The sequence below is a fragment of the Polypterus senegalus genome, chromosome 13 (genome assembly GCF_016835505.1).
Source record: "Polypterus senegalus isolate Bchr_013 chromosome 13, ASM1683550v1, whole genome shotgun sequence".
NCBI classification, from domain to species: Eukaryota; Metazoa; Chordata; class Cladistia; order Polypteriformes; family Polypteridae; genus Polypterus; species Polypterus senegalus.
In genome coordinates this window covers 93,662,752-93,689,764 of record NC_053166.1, presented here as the reverse complement: position 1 = coordinate 93,689,764, position 27,013 = coordinate 93,662,752, and the positions used below count along the sequence as shown (strand labels likewise).

Here is a 27,013-nt window from a genome sequence, read left to right as displayed (position 1 = left end):
AGCTCACAAAAATTGGACAGTTGAAGACTGGAAAAATGTTGCCTGGTCTGATAAGTCTCGATTTCTGTTGAGACATTCAAATGGTAGAGTCAGAATTTGGCGTAAACAGAATGAGAACATGGATCCATCATGCCTTGTTACCACTGTGCAGGCTGGTGGTGGTGGTGTATTGGTGTGGGGGATGTTTTCTTGGCACACTTTAGGCCCCTTAGTGCCAATTGGGCATCGTTTAAATGCCACGGGCTACCTGATCATTGTTTCTGACCATGTCCATCCCTTCATGACCACCATGTACCCATCCTCTGATAGCTACTTCCAGCAGGATAATGCACCATGTCACAAAGCTCGAATCATTTCAAATTGGTTTCTTGAACATGACAATGAGTTCACTGTACTAAAATGGCCCCCACAGTCACCAGATCTCAACCCAATAGAGCATCTTTGGGATGTGGTGGAACGGGAGCTTCGTGCCCTGGATGTGCATCTCACAAATCTCCATCAACTGCAAGATGCTATACTATCAATATGGGCCAACATTTCTAAAGAATGCTTTCAGCATCTTGTTGAATCAATGCCACGTAGAATTAAGGCAGTTCTGAAGGCGAAAGGGGGTCAAACACCGTATTAGTATGGTGTTCCTAATAATCCTTTAGGTGAGTGTAGTGGCTCCAAAATCCGTACTGACCCCTACTCTCTCTTCTGTTTCTTTTATCCGGTTTCTTTGTGGTGGCAGCCTGCGCCACCTCCACCTACTCAAAGCATCATGATGCACCAACATTGATGGACTGAAAGCCAGAAGTCTACATGACCATCATCATCAAATCCTTCCATGAAAACCCTAAATACAAAGAGGACTGTTTGACTTATTTTAGGTAGATTGCCCAGAGGGGACTGGGCGGTCCCTTGGTCTGGAATCCCTACAGATTTTATTTTTTTTCTCCAGCCTTTGGAATTTTTTATTTGTTTTTTCTGTCCACCCTGGCCATCGGACCTTACTTATTCTATGTTAATTAATGTTGACTTATGTTTATTTTTTATTGTGTCTTCTATTTTTCTATTCTTCATTTTGTAAAGCACTTTGAGCTACAATTTTTTGTATGAAAATGTGCTATATAAATAAATGTTGATTGATTGATTGATTGATTGGCAAAGTAATGATCACCACAATATCCACCTAACTTAAAAAATGCCTTAGAAATTATATTTTTGGGGGTTATTTTTCTTAAGCCATAGGACTGCTAAACCGACACCAGAGGTGGGTGGTGTTGTGGATTGTTAATGACAAAAAAAAAATCAATGCTTCAAAGTTAAGAGGATGTACTCTAAAATGTCTCTCCCAACAGGCTCACCAACAATGTGCAAAATGTGGTTTAAGATGGATTTTTATTACATTAATTTGTTTTCAGCAGGCCCACTATCAACCAAAGGAGAAGCTTAGTGGAGTTTATTTGAATAAGAATTGCTATTTCCAATAAAAAGTATTGTTTAGAATGTTTTGTTACACCTGCACTTAATCCAAGTTGTTATGTTTTTATTTTGTAACATATGGTTGTCAGGCTGAGCACCAACAGTTTGAAGCTCCACAATAAAAACATCAATTCTCTCTTAAATGCTTGTTGTGCTCTAAAGATCTTCCTTTTTTCTTTTTGGGAAAACCAGTGAGTGGCAAACCCTTTGTGCTCAAAGATTGCAAATTATCTGTTTTTATTTCAAACCACATAAAATAACATTCTTAAACCAACTTAATCCAATTCAGGGTCACAACAGCTGGATGGCTACCTCATTGTAGGGCCATTCACCTATACTCAAATGAGTTGGGAATATTTAAGGAAAAGCCACACAGTGACAGAAAGTGAAACTCTGCATGGTCAATCCATGGGTCTGATATTAAGGACTTTGGATCCATGAGGCAGAAGTACTAGCCACTACACCACTGAGCCAAACTTCACATCATAATAATGAGATATTTACTTTAAGGTGATACTTCAGCCTGATTATTAGATCATTTCCCTGCATAACCACTTTACATGTTTTGTTCAATTAGTTTCCTTCCTTTTACAAAAAAGGATATTAAGTCCAACTCGAACAATTAGTTATTGTGCTTTTAAACTAGATGCAATGATTAACACAAAAGCAAAGGTTAAAGTTGAGAAAACCCTCCCAAAACTCAAAATCTGCACCAAAATTTGGCACATTTTTTTTAAAACAAAAAGAAACAAAAAGAGCTTCAACTATTAATCAAGTATACATTTAAAACAGAAAAAGGAAGAGACAAAATAAATATCATATAAAAATATGACAGCCCAATAAGGCAAAAAACAAAGCTTCCTGCAAACATGTAATGCTAAAAGGTCTGCTGAAAATGGTGGGAGGATTAATATAATTGAGGCAGCTTACAATTGCTGGTATGCTAATTGAAATTAAAGTCAAGTATGCACTGAGAACAGGAAAATTTAAAAAATTACAGTAGTTGTGGAATTTTATCCTTGAGGGCTTGAAAACATCCCATGATAAATGGTTGACTAAAGGGTTCCACATAAAGACAGCAGTTTTATAATTATATAAGTGATGTAATGTTAGAAGTGGCACAATATTATGTAGACAGTAATTGAACCAGGGGAATAAAAAAATCAAAATGGGAGAAAAACATTCTTTAAATATTTCTTATTAATGACTGTAAGCTATCATTACTGTACAATGAAAAGCATCTCCTCCTTACCTCTTTGGCCAGTTGAACTCTGAGCTCTGGCCTTAGTGCAGTTAATAAAAACATGAGGCGTAAATCATAAAATAGGCCTCTAGGGGAAGCTCCTGTTTCAGTACTGATCTTTAACCTCACAGCCAGACCTGACAGTAACCTAGAAGAAATAAAAACAACAATTACAAAATTTTAACAATGAGTCATAAACAGCTTGCTGAATAAATCTTGTTCCTCGAGCAATTCCCTTTAACACTACCACAATTACCACAATACCACTACACCAATTGTAGATTTTGACACATCACATTCTTAATTTTTTATGCATTTGTTTTATTACTATTATTATTATTTTTACATTGAATAAGAATTACATTGAAGCAGTAACTTGTACTCTTATGAAGTACGCTGGCACCTAAGAGGGTGTTCATGTATTGCTCTGAGTCAGCATAATGAGAAGTGCACAAATAAACTCAAAAGATACATTGAGGATCTGACGAAAACATAAAGATTCCTGAAAAAGAGCAATGTGGTGTTACTTGTAAAGTTTGCCTTATATCTCTTGGATCCAAATTATTTTTGTTTAGACTATTTTTGAAGAAATCAAAAGCTGTCACTGAGCCTTATTCTTAGAAGAAACCTTTATAAAATTGCCTGTGATGAAGGTTTGTCACTAGCCCTTTTTTATGTGAACAAGGCTCATTCATGTCATGATTTTATTAATGCAGGTTTGAGCTTGCTGTACTTTATTTTTTTGCAGTTATTTCATGTTGTGACTGGATAGAATCACATTTTGAGAGTATTGTGATTAGTTCTTTTTAATTTTTGCTTTGCACTATCCCCCACCATAATCTCTCACTGACGGGGGAGGTGTAAAAACTTTAGATTCATCGGTTATTGATGGATCTTGACATTTGACAATTGATATTTCAATTATGGGTGTGCGTCTGTGTGTGACAGTCTCCTGAGGACAGTCTAAAGTTAAAATATCTGGATGGAAACATACAAAAACTCAAAACTTAAGCCTGTTATGAAAGGACGATGTGCTGATTAGTTTTTGACCAAAGAGCGCAAGAGAAAGAGGCACTCTGGAGGACTCCACAAACACCATATTTCTGCAATTAATTATGAATTCTTTTTGTCAATTGCTATTGTAATGACCTATTTTATGATCAGAAAGATCAGCATCAGAGTGGTAAATAATTACTGAAATGTTATAGAACAGTTTGGGTAACTTGGTTCCTAGAATGTAAAGCCTACTGACACGTCCAAATTTTTAGAATTGTTACAATTCGGCTTTTCTGTGTAATAATTTCTTTATGTGGCACTTTATAGCCACGATTAGCTAGAAGAACTGACTGTGCTCACGTGCAAAACAGCACATCTGATTGTCCTGAACAAAGGTAATGACTTGGACTTATTGCAGAAAAAGAGCATTAGTGAGACTTTCAGTGGGTAAGAATTGAAAACTGCTGGTGACTTTTATTTTGGTTAGCATCTATTTGTTCAACTACAAACCTGTTTCTAGTCACATATTTTTCACCACTTCCTACTTGCCATTCAAATCTGAATGATTCTGAAACCTCCTCTGCTCTGCCTACACGTTTCAATAAATTTACTGTTCACACTGCCCTATTTCAAACTCCAGACTGTCAGCCTTGAGACATACTTCTGGGAGGAAGGAAAAAGACATCAAGATTGAGGAAATGTTTGACAAAAAGACAAGAGGAAGGGAATATTTTGGTAGTAGTTTGAGGTTACCACTTCAGTATAGACAGGAGTTTGAGACACATTGTGTGCAACTTGATCTTGGCCCTACTTGTCTTTCTTTATTGATCGAGTTACTCAAGAATGCATGCGGTGGTGTGGATGTTTAAGGGTGTACTTAACTGGCAATTTGTTCCGTGTCCGAACATGTTGGTCTGCATGTAAACATGCAAAGTCTAGTTTGTTTAACTAGTGTGATCTCACCGTGCCGGGCCAAATGGATTTGGGCAGTGAGATCACTAAACATGCCCGAGCTCGGAAAACATGACGTCAATGACGTGACAAGTCAGATAGCGCAGTTCTCATTTCATTCAATATCTTTTGAGTTAAAAAAATAGGTTTTTATTCTCACCTTACACATGAACATGAATTGTAGTTGGCAAGATAAGCTGCAAATTCCTTCCTTAATTTCATTTATCACTGTAAAAATCTTCTCAGATGTGCAGCACAGTTAACAGTAAAATGCTACACTGCACACTCAATAAATCTGTAAGAGGGTAGAGCATTATCCTGCCCTACACAACTCCAAAACAACCACAAAACAAAATCATTTTGAAGTTCATGCTGTCACAACGTGTTTGGATCTTGTTTTGGTTTTACACAAAAAAAGCATGCCTGGGCCCAGAATTTTAAGCGCAGTGTGAGTGCAAGCCAGTAGAGAAGTAGGGAAGGGGGACAATTGCGTTTGGACATGCAGAGAGTCTTTTGGCCACAGTAGTAAAGAAGATCTTTCCACATTCAGGATACTGATCTGGTGAAACTGGTTGAAGAGTTTTTCTTCTTGGGAATCAGGATCCCTCCTGCCCGTTGGTATGATTAGTGTTTTCCATGCCACCTTCATTAGCTTCCATATGTACTTCAAGGCACCAGGCGTATTCTTATAAAACCTATAGGAAATACTGTTGGGCCCAGTGGCAGATGCTGATCTAGCCCGCTTCACTGTGCTTCTAACTTTGCTACATGTAGGGGGATCTCTGAAAAAGGCAGTCCTGGTTTGCTCTTTCTATTTATGTTGCTTCCTCAAAGCTCTCTGCTCTTTGCAGCATTGCAAGGTGCTGTTTGATGTCACCATGTAGTGCTTCAATACATTTCCTTTCCACTTCTGTGGCCTTTTCCATTGTTTTTTCAGGCTCCTTCTTTGCTTTCTGTCACAGTGATACTTCATATCAAATTATGGAAGTCTGATATATCAAACACTGATAGTAATGAGATACAGCATCTTGCCTTCTCTGTCCTGTGCTGTGTATTGAGGTTCATATGGATGATGGATAAAATAACTGTTGTCATCTTTTGACATGACCATTTGCAATTTTGATTCAGGAGAGGACCCTCCCTGTTGTGCTGTTTGGAAATTTATTAAGCCTAAATATTAAATAACAATGTCATCATTAAATTTATTGGCCCTATGCAGCATGAGTAGTTTGTGTATTGGGAGAATTGGCACTGCTCATGAGTCCCTTGTGTTTGGTCAGATTTTTAAAATTCTTCATTGTTTCTGATTTCAGAATTCTAGTTCCTGTAAGATTTGTGAAGTTCCTGATTTCTGCTAAGTGTGACTTTTCTAAGTATTATCTGATTTATGATCTTGCTTGGGCAAGTGTGTTTGCTCTCCTGCCTGGTTCCTGAGTTCTGAACTTGACATTTTCTAATTACTTTTACAAATTGTGATTTATTCATTTTACAATTACACTTGTTTACTTTTCGCACTGTGTTTATCATAAGCTTATCTCATTTTTCAACTCCCGTGGCCCCCTTGGTGCTGACAGTTGAGGGTTATATATTGAATTAAAAAGGACAGATGTTTCAAGATAAAGTGGTAATACTTACTGATTATGGTGCTGAAGAGGGGTGACATTTTGCATGTTGATTAGCATATGTTAGTAAGAATTTTGCCAGACTCTGTACATATGACATTATTGACCCTATGCATCTCTGAAGTGTATGGCATTTCAGCAGGTATTTAGCTAATGTAAGCAGATAAAAAATAGGTTAAGTGGCTTCATAAAAAAATCATCCTTACTTCGTCAAGGTCTCAGATGTAAGTGGTTCCTTCAGGCTGTCTTTGTTTGTTCGCAGCCTAATAACTTTGTCAACAAATTGGTAAGAACCTGTAACAAACTCCCATTATTCACACAGCATGCTTTAGGGTTGTTGTCCTACATTTGTTGAGGTGGACAGAACATATCACAACAATGGAATATATACTATGAACACACCTTACATACGCACCTACATGTATGTAATTTTGAGAATTGAATAAACACAAGATAATATTCCAAAATGAAGACTAAATATTAAGTTCAGTAAATATTAAGGCTTTTGATTTACATTTGGACTTGTACCTCATTAGCATCCATTGTAAGCCTTGTGAGGTTATAGATAATTGCATGTTTACTATACAGCCAAACGATTGTGGACAGCTGACCATCACACCTATATGAGCTTGGTAGATATCCTATTCCAAAACCATGGGCATGATATTGGAAGTTTACCCCCCCATGCAAATAAAACAGCCTCTACTCTTCTGAGAAAGTGTTTCACAAGATTTTGGAACGTGTCTGTGGGAATTTGTACCCATTCAGCCAAAAGAGCATTTGTGAGGTCAGGTACTGAGTTGGATAAGAAGACCAGGCTCGCATTGGGTGTGAGAGTTCATCTTAAAGGTGTCCAACTGGAATAAGGTCAGGGATCTGTGCAGGCTTCCCTGTCTTTATGGACCTAGTTTTGTGCCCAGGGCACAGTCATGGGACCTTCGTCAAAATGTTGCCAGAAAATTGGAAGCAAGCAATTGTCTAAAATGTCTTTGTATGCTATACCATCAACAATACCCTTTACTGAAACCACAGGATCTAGCAAAAACCTTGAAAAACTTCCCCAGACCATTATCCCTCCACAAACAACTTTCTAGCAGGCAGTAGGCACTATGCAGTCTGGAAGGTATTGTTTCCCTGGCAGCTGCCAAATGCAAATTTTCCTTCAGACTGCCAGATTATTAGTGAAGTGCCATTCATCACTGCAGAGTACATGCTTCCACTGCTTCAGAGTGCAATGGTGGCATGCTTTACACCACTCTAGCTGATTCTTGATATTGTGCAGAATGATCTTAGACTTATGTGCAGCTGCACAGTCAGGGAAATTCATTTCATGACACTTCTGATGCACAGTTGTTGTGCTGAAGTTATGTGCAGAGGCAGTTTGGAACTCTGTTATGATTAATGCAATGAAGGATAGATGATTTTTACACAATATGCGCTTCACCACTCTGCAGCTCAGCAGTTTTGGATGATCTACGAATTTGTGCTCCCACCTTGTAATAAAAGAATTTAAAGCTGAGTGAAGCAGGGCAGAAATGCCATGCACTGGCTTGTGGGAAAGGTGGCATCCTATGACAGTGCCACGATTAAAGCCACAACCCCTTCAATTGAAAATGTTTGTCAATGGAGACTGCACAACTATGTGTTTGATTTATTCACCTGTCAACAATGAGAAATGCCTAAACTCAATAATTTGGAGGGGTGTTCACATACTTTTGGCCATGCAGTATAAATTGCTAAATACAACTTCATTCAATAAAGCAGGTGGCTGGGACATGCCTCTACTGTAAAAATAACTTAAATGAAAATTTATTTAACATGTTTACTAATCTGACTCTTCAAACACCTTTAATGCCAGATACAGATTTCAACTTGGTTTGAGAAGTAAACTGAACAGCTTCAAAAATCTTCTTTGTACCTCCTTTGAATAGAGACTAACTTTTGGCAATAAATTAAACTTGAAAACTGATGAGGTGATACAAGTTAGCAGATTACAAACATTGTAATTTCAAACAGTACTAGAAAACCTGTTAAGATATATTGCACAAACAGGTAGGCTAATGAAGTACAGTGGTAGAAGAACTTTCTAGCAGCTGTATTCCAGTTCACCTCACTTCCTCCTACACATTAGTCTCACAATGCGTATGGGTCTCATATCTGGATCAAACGTTTTTCTTTTTTGTTTTATCTTTGTTTTTTTTTTAAATTATTTTCTTAATATTATTAATGATTCTTACATATTATATATTAAGTATTGTATTATGTTAATATTTGTTGTTTTTGTTTTGTGCCATTTCTCCTTAACGTAGAAGGATGCCAAGTCCCTCCTTATATTGCAGCTGAGGAGCCCTCATACCAAAGACTTTATGTTGAGCTAAACGTTTTGAATCTCTCTTTTTAACATTCATAAAATATTGTATATGCTCTTTTGTGAAATTCTTGGTTATGAACTTACTGTATATCACCGATTGGGTTTTTTACATAAAGATTTCCTTTTTAGGAATGTTATTTTTTCTTTGTTTCTTGTTTGGTTTTTGAATATTTTTTCAACAAATCTCTAAATATTAAACAACTCTGTCTTGTTATTGTAGGCCATTGATTTTGAGAGGTTCCCCTCTTCCTCTCAAGATTTACTCCTTTTTGGTGTGTAGGCCAGAAAGCCTACTTCTTGAGTTTGAGGCCAGGCTGATTTTGTTTGTAAGCATAACAAAAGCCTTATTTTCAAGATTTATAACAGAATACATCACAGCAACCTGGCAACTCCAACCCAACTCCCACCAAGAATGCCAGCTTAATTTAGCAGACAAGTGGTTAAGCAAGATCTTGGGAAATTGGTAGTGGTTTCTGATCATTTCACTGGGACCCACCCATACAAGGTGTGTGTCAAACAGTGACAAATTGCAATTTTCTACATAGAAAACTTCTGATAAACACTTAAGTTAATTTTTATTGATGTTGGCTTATTTTTTTTCCGCATAGAATAACTGTTCTCCATGGAATAATTTAGTATACAGTCAGAACCATCTGTATACTTTGTTAATTTTTAGTTTGTGGACATTTGTTAACATTGTTCTATATTATGTTTTCATTTGTCCATATTGTCATTTTGTTTGATTTTGGGCTACACCATTCTGTGGTCCTGTTGTTACGACACCTTATGCATTTGCCGAGGGCATCCAATATTACAGATAAACAAGGAAACTTCAGCATTAGGAAAAAATGAATTTAGTAATCTTAACTTTGATTTGGAATTTGAGTTTGTTTATCATGTTGCATTTTGACAACAATTTAATAGTCGTCTGGATTTGACCTCAGTAATGTTATAATTCCTCTCCTGATTCTCTCTATTTTCCTTACCAGTACTATAAGTATAGGCTCAGAGCATTTTCACAAGTTTTCCAGTCATAATGCAGTAGCACAAACAATAAAATATTATTAACATATATAAACACATAAATTAGGCTAAACACAATGAAAATACAAACAACATTCCAGGAGAAAATAAACCTCCAGGAGTCCATGATTGATTTTATCAGACAAAGATTCAGTTCTGGTGATCGATAGCAAATGGCTGTCCATTCTCTTTTGCGGATTCTACAATAGCATAAGCATATGATGGGTAGTCGAATAAGCAGCAGATTGAATCTTTGCACTGTTCATTCTCAAGAATCTCAAAATGTTCATACAACCAGTGCTGACAAAAGAACAAGAACAAAGGAACGTTGAAGACGGTATTTGACCTCAGAACAGCAAGTCAGTTTGCTCTAAAACCAAGGTTTAGTTACAGGAGGCGGGACAATAACAGTTGTAACAGACAGTAGAGTAAGCCTCTATTAATATTTTACATACAAATGGCTTAGATAATCAATTCATTAAGAACAGAAATTAGACTGTCCCTTAGAGTAAACTATTCTGCTATATTTAAACCATTGGCGATACATGCTTAGGTTATTGACTTGTTAAAAAACAAACTTCTACCTCAGATGATTAGTTTCCTGTAAGAGATGTGGTTTTCTTATTTTAGTGCTGCTTTCATCTTTCCTTCCATAGTTAATACCATATAACTTCCCAACTCATATCTGCAGTATCCTCCAAGTAACATTTTACACTTTGTAAGCAACAAAATGTTTTCAGGCCGGCTCTTCCATAAATGTCATGCTTGTAGAACACATTGGAAATTGATAATTTATGAACATCAATATTAATTATGAATTATAGCAGCATCTGTTATACATCAGAGACAGAATAAGTCTTGCAGTAGTCAAGAAGTGCTTTTTTTTCCAACTAATTTAAGAAGGACATCTAGATCCAGCCAATATTGTTATTGTGTTTTCCAATTCAGAATGACAGGTTGCACTGAGCTTTGAAGGATGTTCAGTGCCTTTGAAATTGTCTCCTTAGATCTGTAACTAGAGTCGTGTCTTACTTACAATTCTGTTTTGGTTTTATTTTGAAATTTTCTATTGAAAGTCACTAGTACAAAGTTGGAACTTATGCATATAGACAGCATGTTTCCCCTCACAGATGGCTATATTTGAGCAAATTGAATGAATAATTTGTAACATTGATGTGTGTTTTTCATTTTGTACAAATCTTGTAAAGTTTCTTTTTTTTCTATTTTGACATTGTAGGCTAAGGTTTGTAGAACAATGTGTAGAAAAATATTACATTTTCTTCAAACTCAAAATTTGAAATAAAGAAATTGGAATAGAATGTTAGAGATGAATACAGTAGCAAATGCCTTACATAGAAGTTCACTGCTACATGAAACATCCTGTAGGCTAGTGTTCTCAAACTCCTACCCTGGAGGGCCACAGTGACTGCAGGTTTTCATTCTAACCCTTTTCTTAATCTATGACCAATTTTGCTGCTAATTAACTACTTTTCCTTTCATTTTAATTGACTTGTTTTTTTAAAGATTTGTTCCTCTGAATTCCTTCATTGCTTTCCTTAAATAGCACCCAAAAAGAAATGAAACGTGAAGTGAGTGAGCCAACAGAAGACCAATTAAGTCAGGGCCTCAAACTCCAAAAAAATTCACTCCAACCAGTTCCTTAATCAGGAGCCAATTCTTGCTGTTAATTAAGCCCATTCTTTAATTCTATGGCTTGTTGCTGCTCTCATTTTATAATTGCATACATTTTTGAAATTGTTGATTTTCTCTTTTCTAAGAGCACTGTTAAAATGTTTTGGGGATCTGGATCTGAGCAGATTAGCATTCCTGAGACCTTTATCTTTCTTTTTTTTCAAATATTGTATGAAAGACACAGTTTGCTGGTCATGTTTAATATCTCATTATTGTTTGGCAGCTAATTAATGAAAAAGAAACAAGGAGTCTGAGTCTTCAAGAGCAAATCAATTAAAATTAATTCAAGAGAAGTTAATTAGCAGCAAAAACAGGTCACTAATTAAGAAAAGGATTAGAATGAAAACCTGCAGCCACTGTGGCCCTCCAGGACCGGAGTTTGAGACCACTGCTATTGGCAATATCCCAAGAATAGGTTGAACTAAAGATAAACCTGTTCGTTATCAGACAAAATGCATAACATCCCTAAAACTAGACATACTCTCACAGGACAGGGGAACTGATAATACCACGAAACAGTATGCTGCAAACTGACAGCATGGCAATTGAATTATTTTATATAATAGGCGATAGTTCCACAGACAACATCAGAAATATCACCCTGATTTCTAGAATACATCTTAAAACAGCGTTTCTCAACCTTTACATATTTGCAACCCGGGTTTTCATACTGTAACAGTTTTAATTGTACACCCCCAAACGTTTTTTTGAAAGGAGCCCATTAATACCAATTTGTTCTTTTTTAATTAAAGATATATCATAGATGTACAGTACAGGTCAAAAGTTTGGACACACCTCCTCATTCAATGTGTTTTCTTTATTTTCATGAGCATTTACATTGGTAGATTCTCACTGAAGGCATCAAAACTATGAATGAACACACAAAAAGGTGAAATAACTGAAAACATGTTTTATATTCTAGTTTCTTCAAAATAGCCACCCTTTGCTCTGATTACTGCTTTGCACACTCTTGGCATTCTCTCGATGAGCTTCAACAGGTAGTCACCTGAAATGGTTTTCACTTCACAGGTGTGCCTTATCAGGGTTATTTAGTGGAATTTCTTGCTTTATCAATGGGGTTGGGACCAGCAGTTGTGCTGTGCAGAAGTCAGGTTAGTTGGACGATCATTTATTTTTCAACAGGGCAATGACCCCAAACACACCTCCAGGCTGTGTAAGGGCTATTTGACCAAGAAGGAGAGTGATGGAGTGCTGTAAATGGTCATGAAAATAAAGAAAACACATTGAATGAGGATGTGTGTCCAAACTTTTGGCCTGTACTGTATATTTGATTATACCTACTTAATTTCTATCGACTTTTATCTAACTCTATATTTATTTTTCTAGTATCAGAATGTAGTTTAAGTTAATTTGTTTTGGTTTCAATAGATGTATTTTTCATATTTTTGATTCTTGTTTTCTTTTTTTCACATCTTCATACCCCCCTTTATGTTACTTTGCGCCCCCCTCCCGCCCTAACAGTTTGAGAACTGCTGTCTTAAAACATGTAAAAAAAAACTTAAAGATTGTAGCAGCCACAGCCTGCTTGAGGAATAACTTTTGGTTGCCCTTCTCAATATTTAATACTACTGGCTTCAGTTCTAGAATGGCCTCATATCCAATGACAACAACATTAGAGAAAGGAAAAGAAAGGATTGATTCATACCAGAGAGTTGTAATACAGTGGTCATTATGGCTGGTGCCAATAAGATTGGAACTACTTGATCCCATCCTAATAAAACTTTTTAACAACTGATGCTTACAACACCCTTCTCTAGTGAATATAACATCATCAAAGTAATCAAGTACCGGTATACAATCTCAATGATAAAACTGTGGTCAGAGCATAGCCAAATAGTTTGACTGAACTTCATCTTTCACAATTTTATATTTTATATCTTATCTTTTTTCTCAGTTATTGCACACCTTAGAAAATGAACAAAATGCATATAAAATAACTCTGCATCAATGAAACAAAATAGGTGGAGCACAATGACACCAGGAAAGTATAGTACACAGCTATCTAAAACCACAATTTCTACATTATTTCAACTGCAACCAAGTTTAATGGAATTGTTTTAAGCACTATCATCAAAGTAAAGTACAGTAACTTGTGTCAGAAAAAACAGAACATCAAAACCATAACAACAATAATGGAACTATGCTTTCATTTTTGTACTGTTTTATGTCCCCAAATTACCTTGTAACATTTAAAGCTATTTTAGTGAGAAACTTTCCATTATGAAATAAAGTTAGAATGTCTAGTAAAATATGCTGCCAACTTAAATAGGGGTAGAGCAATGACATCAAAGGCATATGATTAGCAATAGGGGGGTCATATAAACCATATGGCAATCACCCGCAAAATGTTCTGCCATAATAGGGAAAAGGTAGATTTTGTAGTTAAAGGTAGATTTTGTACATAAAAAGATAAGGTTAAGTAGGTTAAAGTTTATTACCAACAGAAATATTAACCAAAATATTTGCACTAAATCTCTATAGCTAAACTGTAGTGAAAACCATAAACTTAAGATTTTTATGTCAGGAATACTAGTACACCACAATTGCACCACAAGTTTTCATTTTGCAATCTCAGACAAGCAGGGCCGCCGAGAGAAAATCCGGGCCCCGGTGCAAAGAAGGTGTGTGGGCCCTTATACAAAATTCTACAAACATGTATGTGTGTATATTATTATTTATTTCTAACAATGGATTACATTAATACATTTAGATAAGTATGCATATGTATAAATGTAATATTACAAAGAGATATAATAGCATTTATTGTCTGCTGAACAAAGGTGCTTTCCTGACCTTTTTTCTGGTGAAACTCTGAATTACATAATCAAAATTAATCAGTTTTGCTATATTAGACTGAATACTGAGTCTTACCAATTCTACTAATTTTGAAACCATACAGACTTGCAAAATTTAAAAAATACAATAAAAATTAACTGAATTAAATAAATAAATGTTCAAAGAATAATAAAAAATTATGGGATACGTTGGGCTTCATTGGCCCCCTTGAACTTGAACCCCAGAGTGATGTACCGGCTGTACCCCCCTCTCCTCGGGCCTGCAGACAACCTAAAGATGCACAACAATGACCTTTGCACTGCTGCATCAGTGAGATCATGGTAATACTTTATTTTAAGTACTGCAAAATCCATTACTTATTTACTCTTATGTAACAATACCTTAACAAACACTTCTTTATGACACTTATAATGCATCACTAAAGTGGTGCCTGTCCAGTGAGCCATTGAAACCTTTGCAAAGTCAATGAAATTATTTTAGCAGTTCACATTACAGAGATGAATAAGCACTTAACAAATTCCAAGAAAAAAGTAGCCTTTGTTAAGGTCTTGTAACATAAGAGTAAATGATTAACAGAGGCATTTTTGGAATATTAAAACTAAAATGTTACTGACATCAGATGCAACACACACCCAGTTACTCGTCCATAGTAGCAACATGGCAAAAAAAAAAAGAACAATAACTACATATCAAAAACAAGATGGTGCCACAGAATAATATGAAAATAAATTAACAGCTATAAATCAAGGCTGGAACAAAACATAAATGAAAGAAATTGATTCTAAATATTCAAGATTCTGAAGGTTCAAAAGTTGATTTTCAAAAAACCAAGGGATAAGGTAAAAAAACATTTTTGAAACAACAATATATGAACAGAATAACACACAAAATGATGGTGCCTACAAAAAAAAGACAACAGAATGGTGATTTGATAATGTCATAAAAATAAAAACACTTAGAAGAAATAAAAATAAAAAGTAAAATTAATTAAATACAAAAACATAATCAAAACCATTAATAAAAATATTTTTGCTAAGACAATAAAGTTTGAATTGAATATAATGGCTCAAAAAAAGAGTACTGCGGTGTAGTTATTGATATGACAATTAAAATACAATGAACACATCATGTAAAAGCCAAAACGCAAATATTACAAACACAGTTTGTGCACAGACCAAGTGAAAATATTTCTGATAATAAAGTATTAATTTATGCATCCAGATGTGGATATTGCACAATGTCATCAGAGTGACAGGACAAAAGGTCATCATTTTAGTGTTGTCTTTATGGAAGTTTGCAGGTAACTCCACTTCTTCTAGCGATTTGTAATGAGTTTTCTAGTCTTCTTGTTAAAATATTTTTGGCACTGACTTTTGATTTTATACTTTGGCTCTCATTTAAAAGTTTAGATGCATGTATTTTTCACTTCCTGGTTATGAACCTAGTCTGCCTCTCTAAAGTGTCTTTCCTTCTGATCCTTATTTTTTCTCATTATTATTTTTCTACACTTTTTCAAACCAAGGTTTGTTCCTGCCATGTTAGCTGGGATAGGTTCCAAACTAATGACCCTGATCTGACATTGATAATAACATCACAAGCTGTCATTTGGACCAATGATATGTTTGAATACAAAAAATACAGGAGAGTCTTCTTTAGGAAGAATACTTCAACATTACTTCAGCAACCATTCCATTTCCATTTTCTCTTTTTGTTTGCACTCTATTGATTTTTCGTTGAATTTTAATTTTTTGTTTAAGTTAGACCTCCTAGTCTCACTGTACAAAAAAGAGAACAGTAGGTATCACTCAATTTCCCTTGAGTGATATGAGACCTTTGTTCTTTATATGTCATACTTTTAGCCACAAATATGCTATTCTTTATACAATGGAAGTGGATTAAGCATTGGAAGATAAGGCCACTGGCTTGCTATCTGCTGCAATGCAGAAGGGAAAAAGGATCTTCTTCAGAGTTTGCAAAGTGGATGCCTAATTCACCCATAATTAAAAGCAATATGTCATTGCTTACCCTCATCTGCAAATGCCATTGCCCGTTTATTTATAGTTATATTGTAATGGAAAGTCTGGGCCACTTAGAAGTCTTTTTGGTGAAGCGTGGTGATGAGCGAACTCCACAGTGTTCACTTGGCCTTGAGTTCAGAGAAATCACAGAAGTGTTTGCGAATATCGTCAAACTCTGTGAAATGCATTGAAGTCAGTGGGGAAGGACTAACTGAACTAGATTTGACTGGATTATAATGGTGCAATCATCTTTAAAGTGTTCCTGAGGGCTAGGGAAATTTCTGTCAACTATACTGGACAGATTATTGTGGCCAAAAAGATGACCAGAGCTGTGCAGCAGCAGTGCAATCATATAATTCGTCAAAACAAAGCAGAAATGCTGAAATCATAGTCAAAAGTCAGAAAAAACATGCAGGTCTTTTAAAGGCTGGAAATTCAAAGTGGCATGTCATGCTTTAAGCTGCTGGCTTATTCTGTTTTTTGAAGTCATGCTGAAGGCTCTCTGAATTGTCTATGCTAATGCTTTGAACTTTTTCTTCTATCAAAAGGATAGAAATGTCTTGTAAATAGTAAGAAATATTTCATTATTTTTATTATTTCATAGAGTGTCCTGTGTTTTGGTCATAATCCTTCAATGTTTGTTTTTAATCACTATGTGGTTAATTATGCATGCATGAGGCATGTGTCCCCTTTTCTTATACTGACGTGGAACTCAAAGATCGACCTGCAGATTTGGCAACAAGCAAAGAATTTTGTCTGTTACAGCTCTGGGGGGATGTCATGCAGGCCTCGCAAAGCATTATGGGGCACTGGGGAAAATAGTTCTAAACCACCCAAATTACAGTGGAACCTCAGTTCACGAACGTCTCGGAACACATACAAATCGGTTTATGACCAAAAAGTTCGCCAAACTTTTGCATCTGTTCACGACCACAGACTCGGAATACGAACAAGCCAGTTTCCCTTTCGGTTTGTGCGCACCGATGATTTCCCCACGTGTTTAGTCTCTCCCTGTGCATTCCCTGTGCAGGGAGAGAGAGAGAGAGAGACAGACAGACACACACACAGTCACACAAGCGCGCAAGAGAGAGAGAGACACACAAACACACACGCACGAGACACACACACACACACACACACACACACACACACACACACACACACACACACACACGCGCGAGACACACACACACACAGACATGCTTGTGAGAGACAGACACACACACACACAGAGAGACACGTGCGCGCAAGAGAGAGAGAGACGGCTGGATGCATATGGCTTGTTTTTAAAGAGACAAATCTGAGCATTGTTTTAACCTTGTTGTATTTAATGAAGACTTTTCTATTGGATTTTAACCTCCACTTCACTTCTGATTACAGCGATCGTTTCGTAGCGTGCATTGTTGCAATGTTACTTTTCTTGGTGGTTTATTAAATTATGGATTTTTCAAATGTTCATTTTTTTCCCTGTGCTTAAAACTCATTAAAAAAGTGTTTTAGCGAGTGGTTCAGAGCGCTACAGCACAAACTCTTGCAGTGTTAGTTTTCTCTGTTGTTCAAGGTTTTCTCAATGTTATTCAGTGTTTTTACATTTAGTTTACTATTACGCTGTGTATTCTATGGTATAATTAACTATATTTGTGCTTAAAAATCTTTAAAAAAAATATATTTACATATAGTTCGTACGATGTGGAATGGATTAATTGTATTTACATACAATCCTATGGGGGAAATTACTTCAGTTCACAACCAAATCGGTTTATGACCAGAGTTTTGGAACGAATTATGGTCGTGAACCGAGGTTCCACTGTATCAGTAACAAATGCAACGAACAAGGGCAAGCACAAATGCAGCAAATTCACTTTGAATAATGCTTTGAAGAAATTCACTGATCAGCACTAATGAAGAGAGAGGCTTTATTGTACTCTCAGGTAGCTCAGTACCAGCAGTTTTGCATCCAAGATGTCTTTAAATAAAATGTTCCTCAGCAGTGCTCAGAAACTTTGTTCTTTTATGGAGTTCATGGCCTCTTAAGTGTAATGCCATTGTGTTTAAATCGAAAATACCTAATTCAGCCTAAAAGTCCACAAAATAACAAAACAATTATTAAAAAGTGATTCTACAAGTAAATTATCATTTCTGCTGCTTTTAATCCATTGTGTATAACATGGCACTAAAGAGTGGTATCCTACTGGATTTTGATCAGATATGCAAATAAAAATGTCACTGTCCTCTGTACAAGTCATAATGCTGCAACTACTACTAGTGCTACTATTGCTGAAGGGCAGAAGGCCACTGACACAAAAAAAACTCTGCCAGGTCTTTGAAAGGCATTTTCTAGTGTATAACAAAAGGAAGAAGACATAATGAAACCTTGGGCTACATGCATCCAACTATTGACACAAAACAGGACAGAACAAATGAAGAATATTGAGTGAAGGACCAGACCACAAAAGAAAAAAAACAGCTTCACACAATGCAAGAACAGCCTAAGACTTTTGTGTTTCACTTGTCTTGGCAGCTGACAGGAGCCAGAAAGCACAAGTAATGCGAGGTTCAGCCTAAACTGGTTCATCTTTGTATTTGGAAAGTATTACGTTTTCTTTTTCATTTCTCCAAACTTGTCAATTATCTTCTACCAAATCATAATAGACAGCAATTTAAAAAAAAAAATTATTATAAAGATTTATTTTATGCAATTAACTGTTCTCAGATAATCTTTGAACTATAATATTAAAAGCCAGGTCTTCACAAACTTCAATTCTGTGTCATAATAAGCCCTATATCCATATTACCTGAGGTTTGCTGCATGATCCTGTGCGGCCAAGCTGTTGTACACAATGTTGCAAATCGCTTTAACAGCTTCTGAGTTGATTTCCATATCCCTCAAGTTGAATTTCAAAATAGATGCACTTGACTGTTCTTTTTCTGGACTGGCATGCTCTGTCTTGGAATGAATCCCTGCATAACCAGCCAAGGTACTGATCGCCTCTTCTGTGGATAAGGGCCCCACTGCATGTCGATCTCTTGACAAAATTCGAATTGTTTCTAGACAAATTAGTTGACAAGATGGTTGTAGATCTACAGCCAAGAACTTTATGAGGGCTTGACTCAGCTTCTGTGAGGGTGGGAATGGAGGAGAGAGAGAGAGAAAGAGATGAAGTTCATGATCATAGTACTTTAAGTTAAAGTATGACATTTCAAACAGTACTTAAAAAGCTTTAACAACAGAAAAGAATCAACATATGCACTAAAACAGATTTAATGTTAATATTTTACAGGAAAAGTAAGCATGTGTCTATAATTTTCTATTACCCTTTGATACTGAAGCCACCACCTCCATTTGCTTATAGTGTTTAAGACAATAAACCAAATCTAGAGATAATTTCCCAATAGTGAAATCTTTTTTCAATTGGCAGAAAGACAAAAATATGCAGTGTTAATTATTCAAAACAATCTGAAGAGCATATGCAGATGTATCCATGACTTACTAACAAGACTAATGTTTAAATCACGTGTCTCCTAATGATTTCATTACATTTCAAAAACAATAAAAACAGTATTGCTGAAATAGAATGTCACCCAAGTGAATACCTAAACTGCTTACATTACAGATAAATGATTTTTCCCGGATAAGAATTGGCGGTCGTTACAATTTACCAGTCCATTACTATAACTGCTTTAGGGTCATGATGGGATCAGGCTACAACAGACTTAAGTTAGGAACCCATCTAGATGGAACAATTGTAATAAGTTGTTTGCATGGACTGTCCAAAACACATCACATGTGGACAAATTTGTTGATACCCTTACAATTCACTGAAAAAGTGCTGTGTGCCTCCTTAAAAATGAAAAAGCAATTGTCCCATGTATCACTGTATACATTTGAGATGTTATCAAGTAAAGCATAGCAAGTGTGAAAAGACGATAAAGTATTGCTTATTCTACAAAGATATTATAAAACGGCCTGGACACATTTGCTGTTTTCCCTAGAAACTATCATAAATACAGAACACCCCCGAAATCCGTGGGGGTTACGTTCCTAGAACACCTGCAAATTGTGAAAAACCGCAAAACTTTGGATGTGGTTAAAAAAATTGCCCATTTTTATAGTTTAAACCTTAAATATGCCCCCAAAAAACATTAATTTCATTTCAAACTCAGCTCAATACATTACCTAAAAAAAGAATGTAAAGGTAAACCCATATACTGTACAGTACTGTACTGCTATGTCTCTTACACTGATAGAGTGTAAAATGCCAATGTTACCGCTATATGTACTGTAATTCATGCAAGCGCGTTTTCATTGCCAGAAGCCTTAGAAGGTGCAGGGCGTTTCGGCAGCATCTTAGGGCTTAAATACTCTTTTGCTGCACTTTTTAAGTAAACGTCACAATTCACAAAGAAAATGTGAAATTTTAATGGAACACATTTTTTTTCATGCAAAGAGTATCACAATTACTGCAATACTGATCATTTTACACGCTGCAAATGAACTGTAAAAACTATAAAAAAAAAAAAAGACTGCTGCAACAATCTATTATTATATGTTGTCACACACGTGTGCATGGGAAGCAGCTGAAGGGCTTAGACAATACTGTTTATACATCTGCCCGGGCGGGTACGCTGACGCTCTTTCTGAGTTCTCTGCAGGTCTTACCCGGGAAATCCCACCAGGAGCCGCCATTTCCAGGAAGGACACACCACCTCCGGTTCCGGCCCCAAGAATGAGGTCACTTCCGGTTCCGCCCCAAGGGTGATGTCACTTCCAGTTCCGGCCCAGAGGACGACATCATTTCCGCCCTCTGAGCTATAAAGCTCACTGCCTTTGCTTAGGCAGGCAGTTCTGTTTTGGACTCTGTTGTGTAACAACTGTTTAAATATGCCTCAAAGACTTTTGCAGCCGGGAAACCGAATTAAACGGGTGGCTGCCCCAAACCTTTCTACGCCTCTGGTCTCCTCTTCTTACAGTGGCGTAGTGGCAGGATGGTGTCCCGATGAACCGGGACACGAACTTCATGGAACCAGGTGGGTGAGTACCGGGGCCGAGTTTCAGGGCAGGGAGTGCGCCGGAGGGTCAGGAAGGACGCGGTGCAGGCTCTGCTCCATGAGCATAACCCGGGGCTGACCACCCATCTCGTGGAGAAGGTAGAGGGGACCCACAGGCGTGGGCTGGCTTCTGGGGAAACACACGAGTGGCTCAGTATGCTCTCCTTGGCAGGAAAGCCGAGCTGCCCATCGGGACCAAGGTCCCTGTTAACGATGGGTTGTCCCCAGGCTGGCAGGTGAAAGAAATAATAAACTGGGAGTTTAACCCAACAAAGGGCTGTCAGAGCAGGCTATGGCTCTCTGGCAACAGGTGGGTGAGTGGCTACGCCATTGAGTTGACCCCTACAAATAGTGCAGCAAGTGGCCTGTTTTTGCTGCTAAAAGCTACCCAGGATTTGCCCAGCCGCCTGGGGGAATTCCATTCTATGGACGAGCTGCTCAAACCTTGCAAACCCAGAGGCCGGCTGTGAAACCTGGGAGGCAGAACAGCCGCTCTGTGGACTACCGGGAGCTATGTCCTACTAAAGCAGTCCCTTCCACGCAATCCAGAGCCTGTTCCGAAGTCGCCGGGCCGTCTGGCTTGCGACCTGTCGGGAACAAGGCGGACCGTAGGGGACAATGGCGGGTTGTTTGTGTGCCCTTAGCAATCCCTGGCGGATAAACATACGGGGAGCTTCTTATTAATGGACATAAATAACAGCGCTGTTGATTCCGCAGTAGCGTGTCTGTCGTTGCTCGCCGCTTTATTCTACCGCAACAGTGGATTAAAAGAAGACCAGTCTAAAATGTATACACGGAGATATCCGCTCGTACAATACCGCCCGGTGTTACGTATGTCTCGGAGGAACCCTTCGGCTTACGTGCGGTACACCCGGATCCTCCGCTTCCGTAATCCTCGGGCGGGACTGGTCTGACAGTAACCGCGGTAGTTTAGAAAGCATTCCCCGAAAAACTTTTGGCCTCGTTATAGATGATAAAGACTCATCTCAAGCTGCTTCCACACCGTGTAATCAGCCGACAGGAGTGGGGCGGTAGCCCAAGAGAGGGACGAAGATACTCCCGGACCGTCGCGGGCTACTACGTCATCCACTAGCGCCCGCAGCGAGGGAGGATTCTCCGCCCCTTGAGGTCAGACCGACCCGCTCTCTGAGTTGCACTTTCAGTTTAGAGCGACCGGCTTCTTTCAAGAGAGAACAGTGGAATGACGACTCTCTGAAGCACATAAAGAATGCAGTGGTTCTCGTTAACGCCAACGACGCATTTGCCCATGCCACAGGGACCTCACTTTGTCATGGATAATGAATTATTGTATCGGGTTGCTGAACATGAGGGGAAGGTCGGAAGTTGTTGCTAGTCCCGCGGACCTACGGCGGCAGGTTTGCGAAGTTAGCCACTCTCACCTTCTTGGAGGCCATCTCGGCCCGATAAAACATTAGAGCGCATTAAGCTCCGCTTTTTGGCCGGGATTAATGAGGAGGTTCGCCGCTTTTGCATTTCCTGCCGGAGTGTCAACTGCGGCAAATTCCTAGGAAGGACCGTGCTCCTCTGATTCCCCTTCCCCTTATTGACGTTCCTTTGACAGGATTGGGGTGGATATAGTAGGACCCTGGAGCCCTCAGCCCGAGGATATAAATATATACTCGTCCTCGTGGATTATGCAACCCGATTCCCTGAAGCCGTTCCATTGCGCTCGGCTACCACTAAAAATATTGCACGGAACTAGTAGGAGTCTTTTCACGTGGGCATTCCTAGAGAAGTCCTGACGGACCAAGGAACGCCTTTCACCTCGGAAACGCTCAAGGAGACTGCCAAGTTACTGAAAATAAAGCATTTAAAACCTCGTGTATCATCCTCAAACCGATGGGCTAGTGGAGAGATTCAATCAAACTCTCAAGCAAATGCTACGTAAGGTAGTCAGCAAGGATGGGAGGAATTGGGACCAACTCCTCCCCCTTGTCCTCTTTGCCTACCGGAAGTCCTCAAGCCTCTACGGGTTCTCTCCCTTTGAATTACTATACGGAAGACAGCCCGGGCTTATTAGATATTTTAAAAGAGGGCTGGGAAGGGGAGGCACAGCCCTCCACTAACATTTTGGAGTATATCGCCCAGTTGCGCGATAGATTTGATGTAATAAGACCTATACTAAAAGTCATATCGAGGAGGCACAATCAGCACAGGCCGCCTGTATGACCGGGTACGACTCTCGGGAGTTCCAACCGGGGGATCGCGTCATGGTATTGGTTCCTACTTCACACTCTAAACTGCTCGCACATTGGCTAGGCCCCTACGAAATTAAGGAGAGGAAGGGATTGGTCGACTATTTGGTGAAACAGCCCAATCGCCGACCAGCTGAGCGAATATATCATGTAAACCTGCTGAAACCGTGGAAGGAGAGGGATCCCGATCCCTCCTCCGGACAGCCCTGCTCTCTTGGCGAAGTAAGTGCCCTTAATTTCGCGAACAGCTATCTCCCAGACAGAGACAGGAGCTCAAGCAGCTATCCGCTCGGTCCCAGAGGTGGTAAGTGAACAACCAGGTCGGACCTCTCTGATTGCGCGCGACATAGTGACTGACCGGGGTGATCGTCCGTGAGCGACCCTACAGACTCCGGAGGCAAAGAAAGTAGAAGTGGAACTGGAAATCAAGCGAATGCTGGCACTAGGAGTGATCGAGGAAAGTAGTAGTCCCTGGTCCAGCCCCATCGCCTTGATTGCTAAGCCTGACGGCAGTTGGAGGTTTTGCAATGACTTCCGCCGGCTCAACCAAGTTTCCGATTTGATGCTTATCCCATGCCTCGCGTGGACGACCTCCTCGAGACTGGGACCAGCCAAATTCTTGACTACACTTGACATGACAAAGGGGTACTGGCAGGTTCCTTTAACGGAGTCCGCGAAGGAAAAAACCGCGTTTAGCACTCCTAGCGGACACTGGCAGTATCGTGTCCTTCCATTCGGGTTACACGGGGCTGCGACTTTTCAGCGCCTGGTGGACAAAGTGCTCCGCCCCATAACTCGTTCTGTGCTGCCTATCTGGATGACGTTGTCATCTATTCCAGCACCTGGAAGGAGCACATACAGCAGGTCACAGCAGTATTACGGACATTGGGAGAGGCGGGCTCGCATCAACCCCAAGAAATGTTACTTGGGTTGAGAGAAGCCAAATATTTGGGCTACCTAGTGGGCGGGTACTGTGAGGCCACAGTGTTCCAAGTTGCAAGCCATAATGGCCTGGCCCGTCCAGAAACCAAGCGGCAAGTCCAATCCTTTCTCGGTTTGGCGGGTACTACCGCCGGTTTGTGCCTCGCTTCTCGAGAGCGGCGCCTTGACCGACTTGACAAAGAAAAGAGCTCCTAATACGGTGGTATGGTCTGATAAAGCGGGGCTGCATTCAGTGACTTAAAAGGGCTCTGACTTCAGCACCTATCTTAATCTCCCCTAACTTCTCTCCCTTTTGTCCTCCAGACGGACGCGGACACAGGCTTGGGAGCCGTGTTGAGCCAAAGCGCCGACGGTGTTGAACACCCGTTATGTACCTGAGCCGGAAACTGTTGGACGGGAGACCAGGTACGCGCGTGGAGAAGGAGGCTTGGCGATCAAATGGGCGGTGACGCAGCTGCGGTACTACCTCTTGGGTCGCGTGTTCACTCTGGTGACGGATCATGCGCCTTTAAAGTGGATGGCCCTTCACAGGGAGTCGAATCCGCGGGTCACGAGGTGGTTTCTTGACCTGCAGCAGTACAAATATACGCTCGCTCATCGACAGGGGTCCCTTCATGCCAACGCCGATGCCCTCTCCCGGCCCACGACCTCGGTGCAGGTCGCCCGACCCGACGGGTCTGGGCTGAGGGGGGAGTCTTGTCACACACGTGTGCATGGGAAGCAGCTGAAGGGCTTAGACAATACTGTTTATACATCTGCCCAGGGGGGGGCGGGGTACGCTGACGCTCTTTCTGAGTTCTCTGCAGGTCTTACCCGGGAAATCCCACCAGGAGCCGCCATTTCCAGGAAGGACACACCACCTCCGGTTCCGGCCCCAAGAATGAGGTCACTTCCGGTTCCGGCCCCAAGGGTGATGTCACTTCCAGTTCCGCCCAGAGGACGACATCATTTCCGCCCTCTGAGCTATAAAGCTCACTGCCTTTGCTTAGGCAGGCAGTTCTGTTTTGGACTCTGTTGTGTAACAACTGTTTAAATATGCCTCAAAGACTTTTGCAGCCGGGAAACCGAATTAAACGGGTGGCTGCCCCAAACCTTTCTACGTCTCTGGTCTCCTCTTCTTACAATGTTCATGGTGCAACTGAAGTCATTGATGAAATTCAGTAAATCACGAGCCAACTGCGCTTGAACTGGCTGCACACAAACACACAGAGGTAAACTTACAAATTCATCAGGGGATTAAATACTTATTTCCCCCACTGTATAATGCCCTTTTGAACAACACATTGAAATCTGTTAATTAGATAAAGATATATAGTATGGGAATATGACAAATTTGCCAGTCATCTTGACCTATATACCAAAAGTTCAACTGCAGCTTAACAAGGGCATCTTCTTTTTCTCATTAAACATCTAATTACATTGACTAGATGTGCCAACTTTGCCTGTCAATTTTGACCCCTGTACCTAACTCATATATAGTAAGTGAATACCTTTGTTAAAGTGCAGTTGAGTTTTGCTGTCCCAGTGTGGTTACAAAGGTCAGACTGACTGGCAAACCTGGAAATGAAGGAAATTAACTATGATATTTAATGGACAATGCAAAAGGTTACATGGTGTTGTCACAGTTTTGAGAAAATAAAGATGCCTTTGTTAAGTTGCAGTTGGGTTTTGCACAGACCAATGTGACTACCTGTCACAAATTGACTGGCAAATTTGTCACGTTCCAATTTTTAATGATTAGGATTAACTTTGATGTTTCACAGGAGCTGTAGATGGCTGTACAGCATTTTGTCACCCTTATTTTCATAGGTTTGTGACAAGATTCCTTTGTTATGTTGCAGTTGAGATTTTCCTGGCTCAAAGTAAGTTCATGGGTCAAACTGGCTGACAAACTTGCCATATCTAATGAAGAGGTTTCACTGTGATGCTCAATTGCCATTGTAAAGAGTTAAATGGCACTGGGCCATCCTAATTTTAATAATTTTGTGAAAGGATGGATGCCTTTTTCTTGTACCAACATGGTTACATGGGTCATACTGACTGGCAAAGTTGTCACAGTGTAATCTGATGAATCTGGCCATGGTTAAAAAATTAAGTAGCTTCCAGTACTAAGAAAAAATGCTGGTATCAAACTTTTTTTTTTTAAATTTGGGTTTTTTCAGTACTTTTTGCCTCAGGGATGTTATTGGGTTGGTCTCTCACATCTGTCACCAATGTAATGAATCAGGGGAGCGAGAGATGGAGGAATGGACTTATGACTTCACATAAAGCTGGACCCTGAAAAGACTGCTGGTTTCTTCAGTGGCTGAACCCACTCATTACTGCCTTCCTTGGTAGCTTTGCTAGATGGCTCAGGTCTTCTGTAGCTCAATACATCCCCAGATAGCTCATACAAAGACTTTTCCTCTTCTGCCACTAGAATTGATCCTACTCATTTACTGAGCAATTGCCTTTGCCACATACCCCATCTCCCATAATGAAGTTTATTTATACACTTTTAAGAGTGTGTTGCAAGTGTCTTTAACTTCATCAATGCAGTATGTTTTGTTTTAATTTTATCTTTTTTGTGTCTAGAGATCAGGCTTTAATTTTCTTATACCTTTCGG

At 39.3% G+C, this 27,013-nt stretch overlaps 1 protein-coding gene across 3 annotated transcripts in view; it reads right to left on the bottom strand.

Moving 5' to 3' along the window:
* Window positions 1–27,013, bottom strand: part of LOC120542256 (synembryn-A-like) — a 188,066-nt gene that overhangs the window by 94,901 nt on the left and 66,152 nt on the right. For all 3 annotated transcript variants that reach the window (XM_039774573.1, XM_039774575.1, XM_039774574.1), the window contains exons 4-5: window positions 18,996–19,318; window positions 2,720–2,858 (exon numbers count right to left, since the gene is read on the bottom strand). In XM_039774573.1, the coding sequence (XP_039630507.1) occupies window positions 2,720–2,858; window positions 18,996–19,318 (462 nt within the window). The remainder of the gene's footprint in view (window positions 1–2,719; window positions 2,859–18,995; window positions 19,319–27,013) is intronic.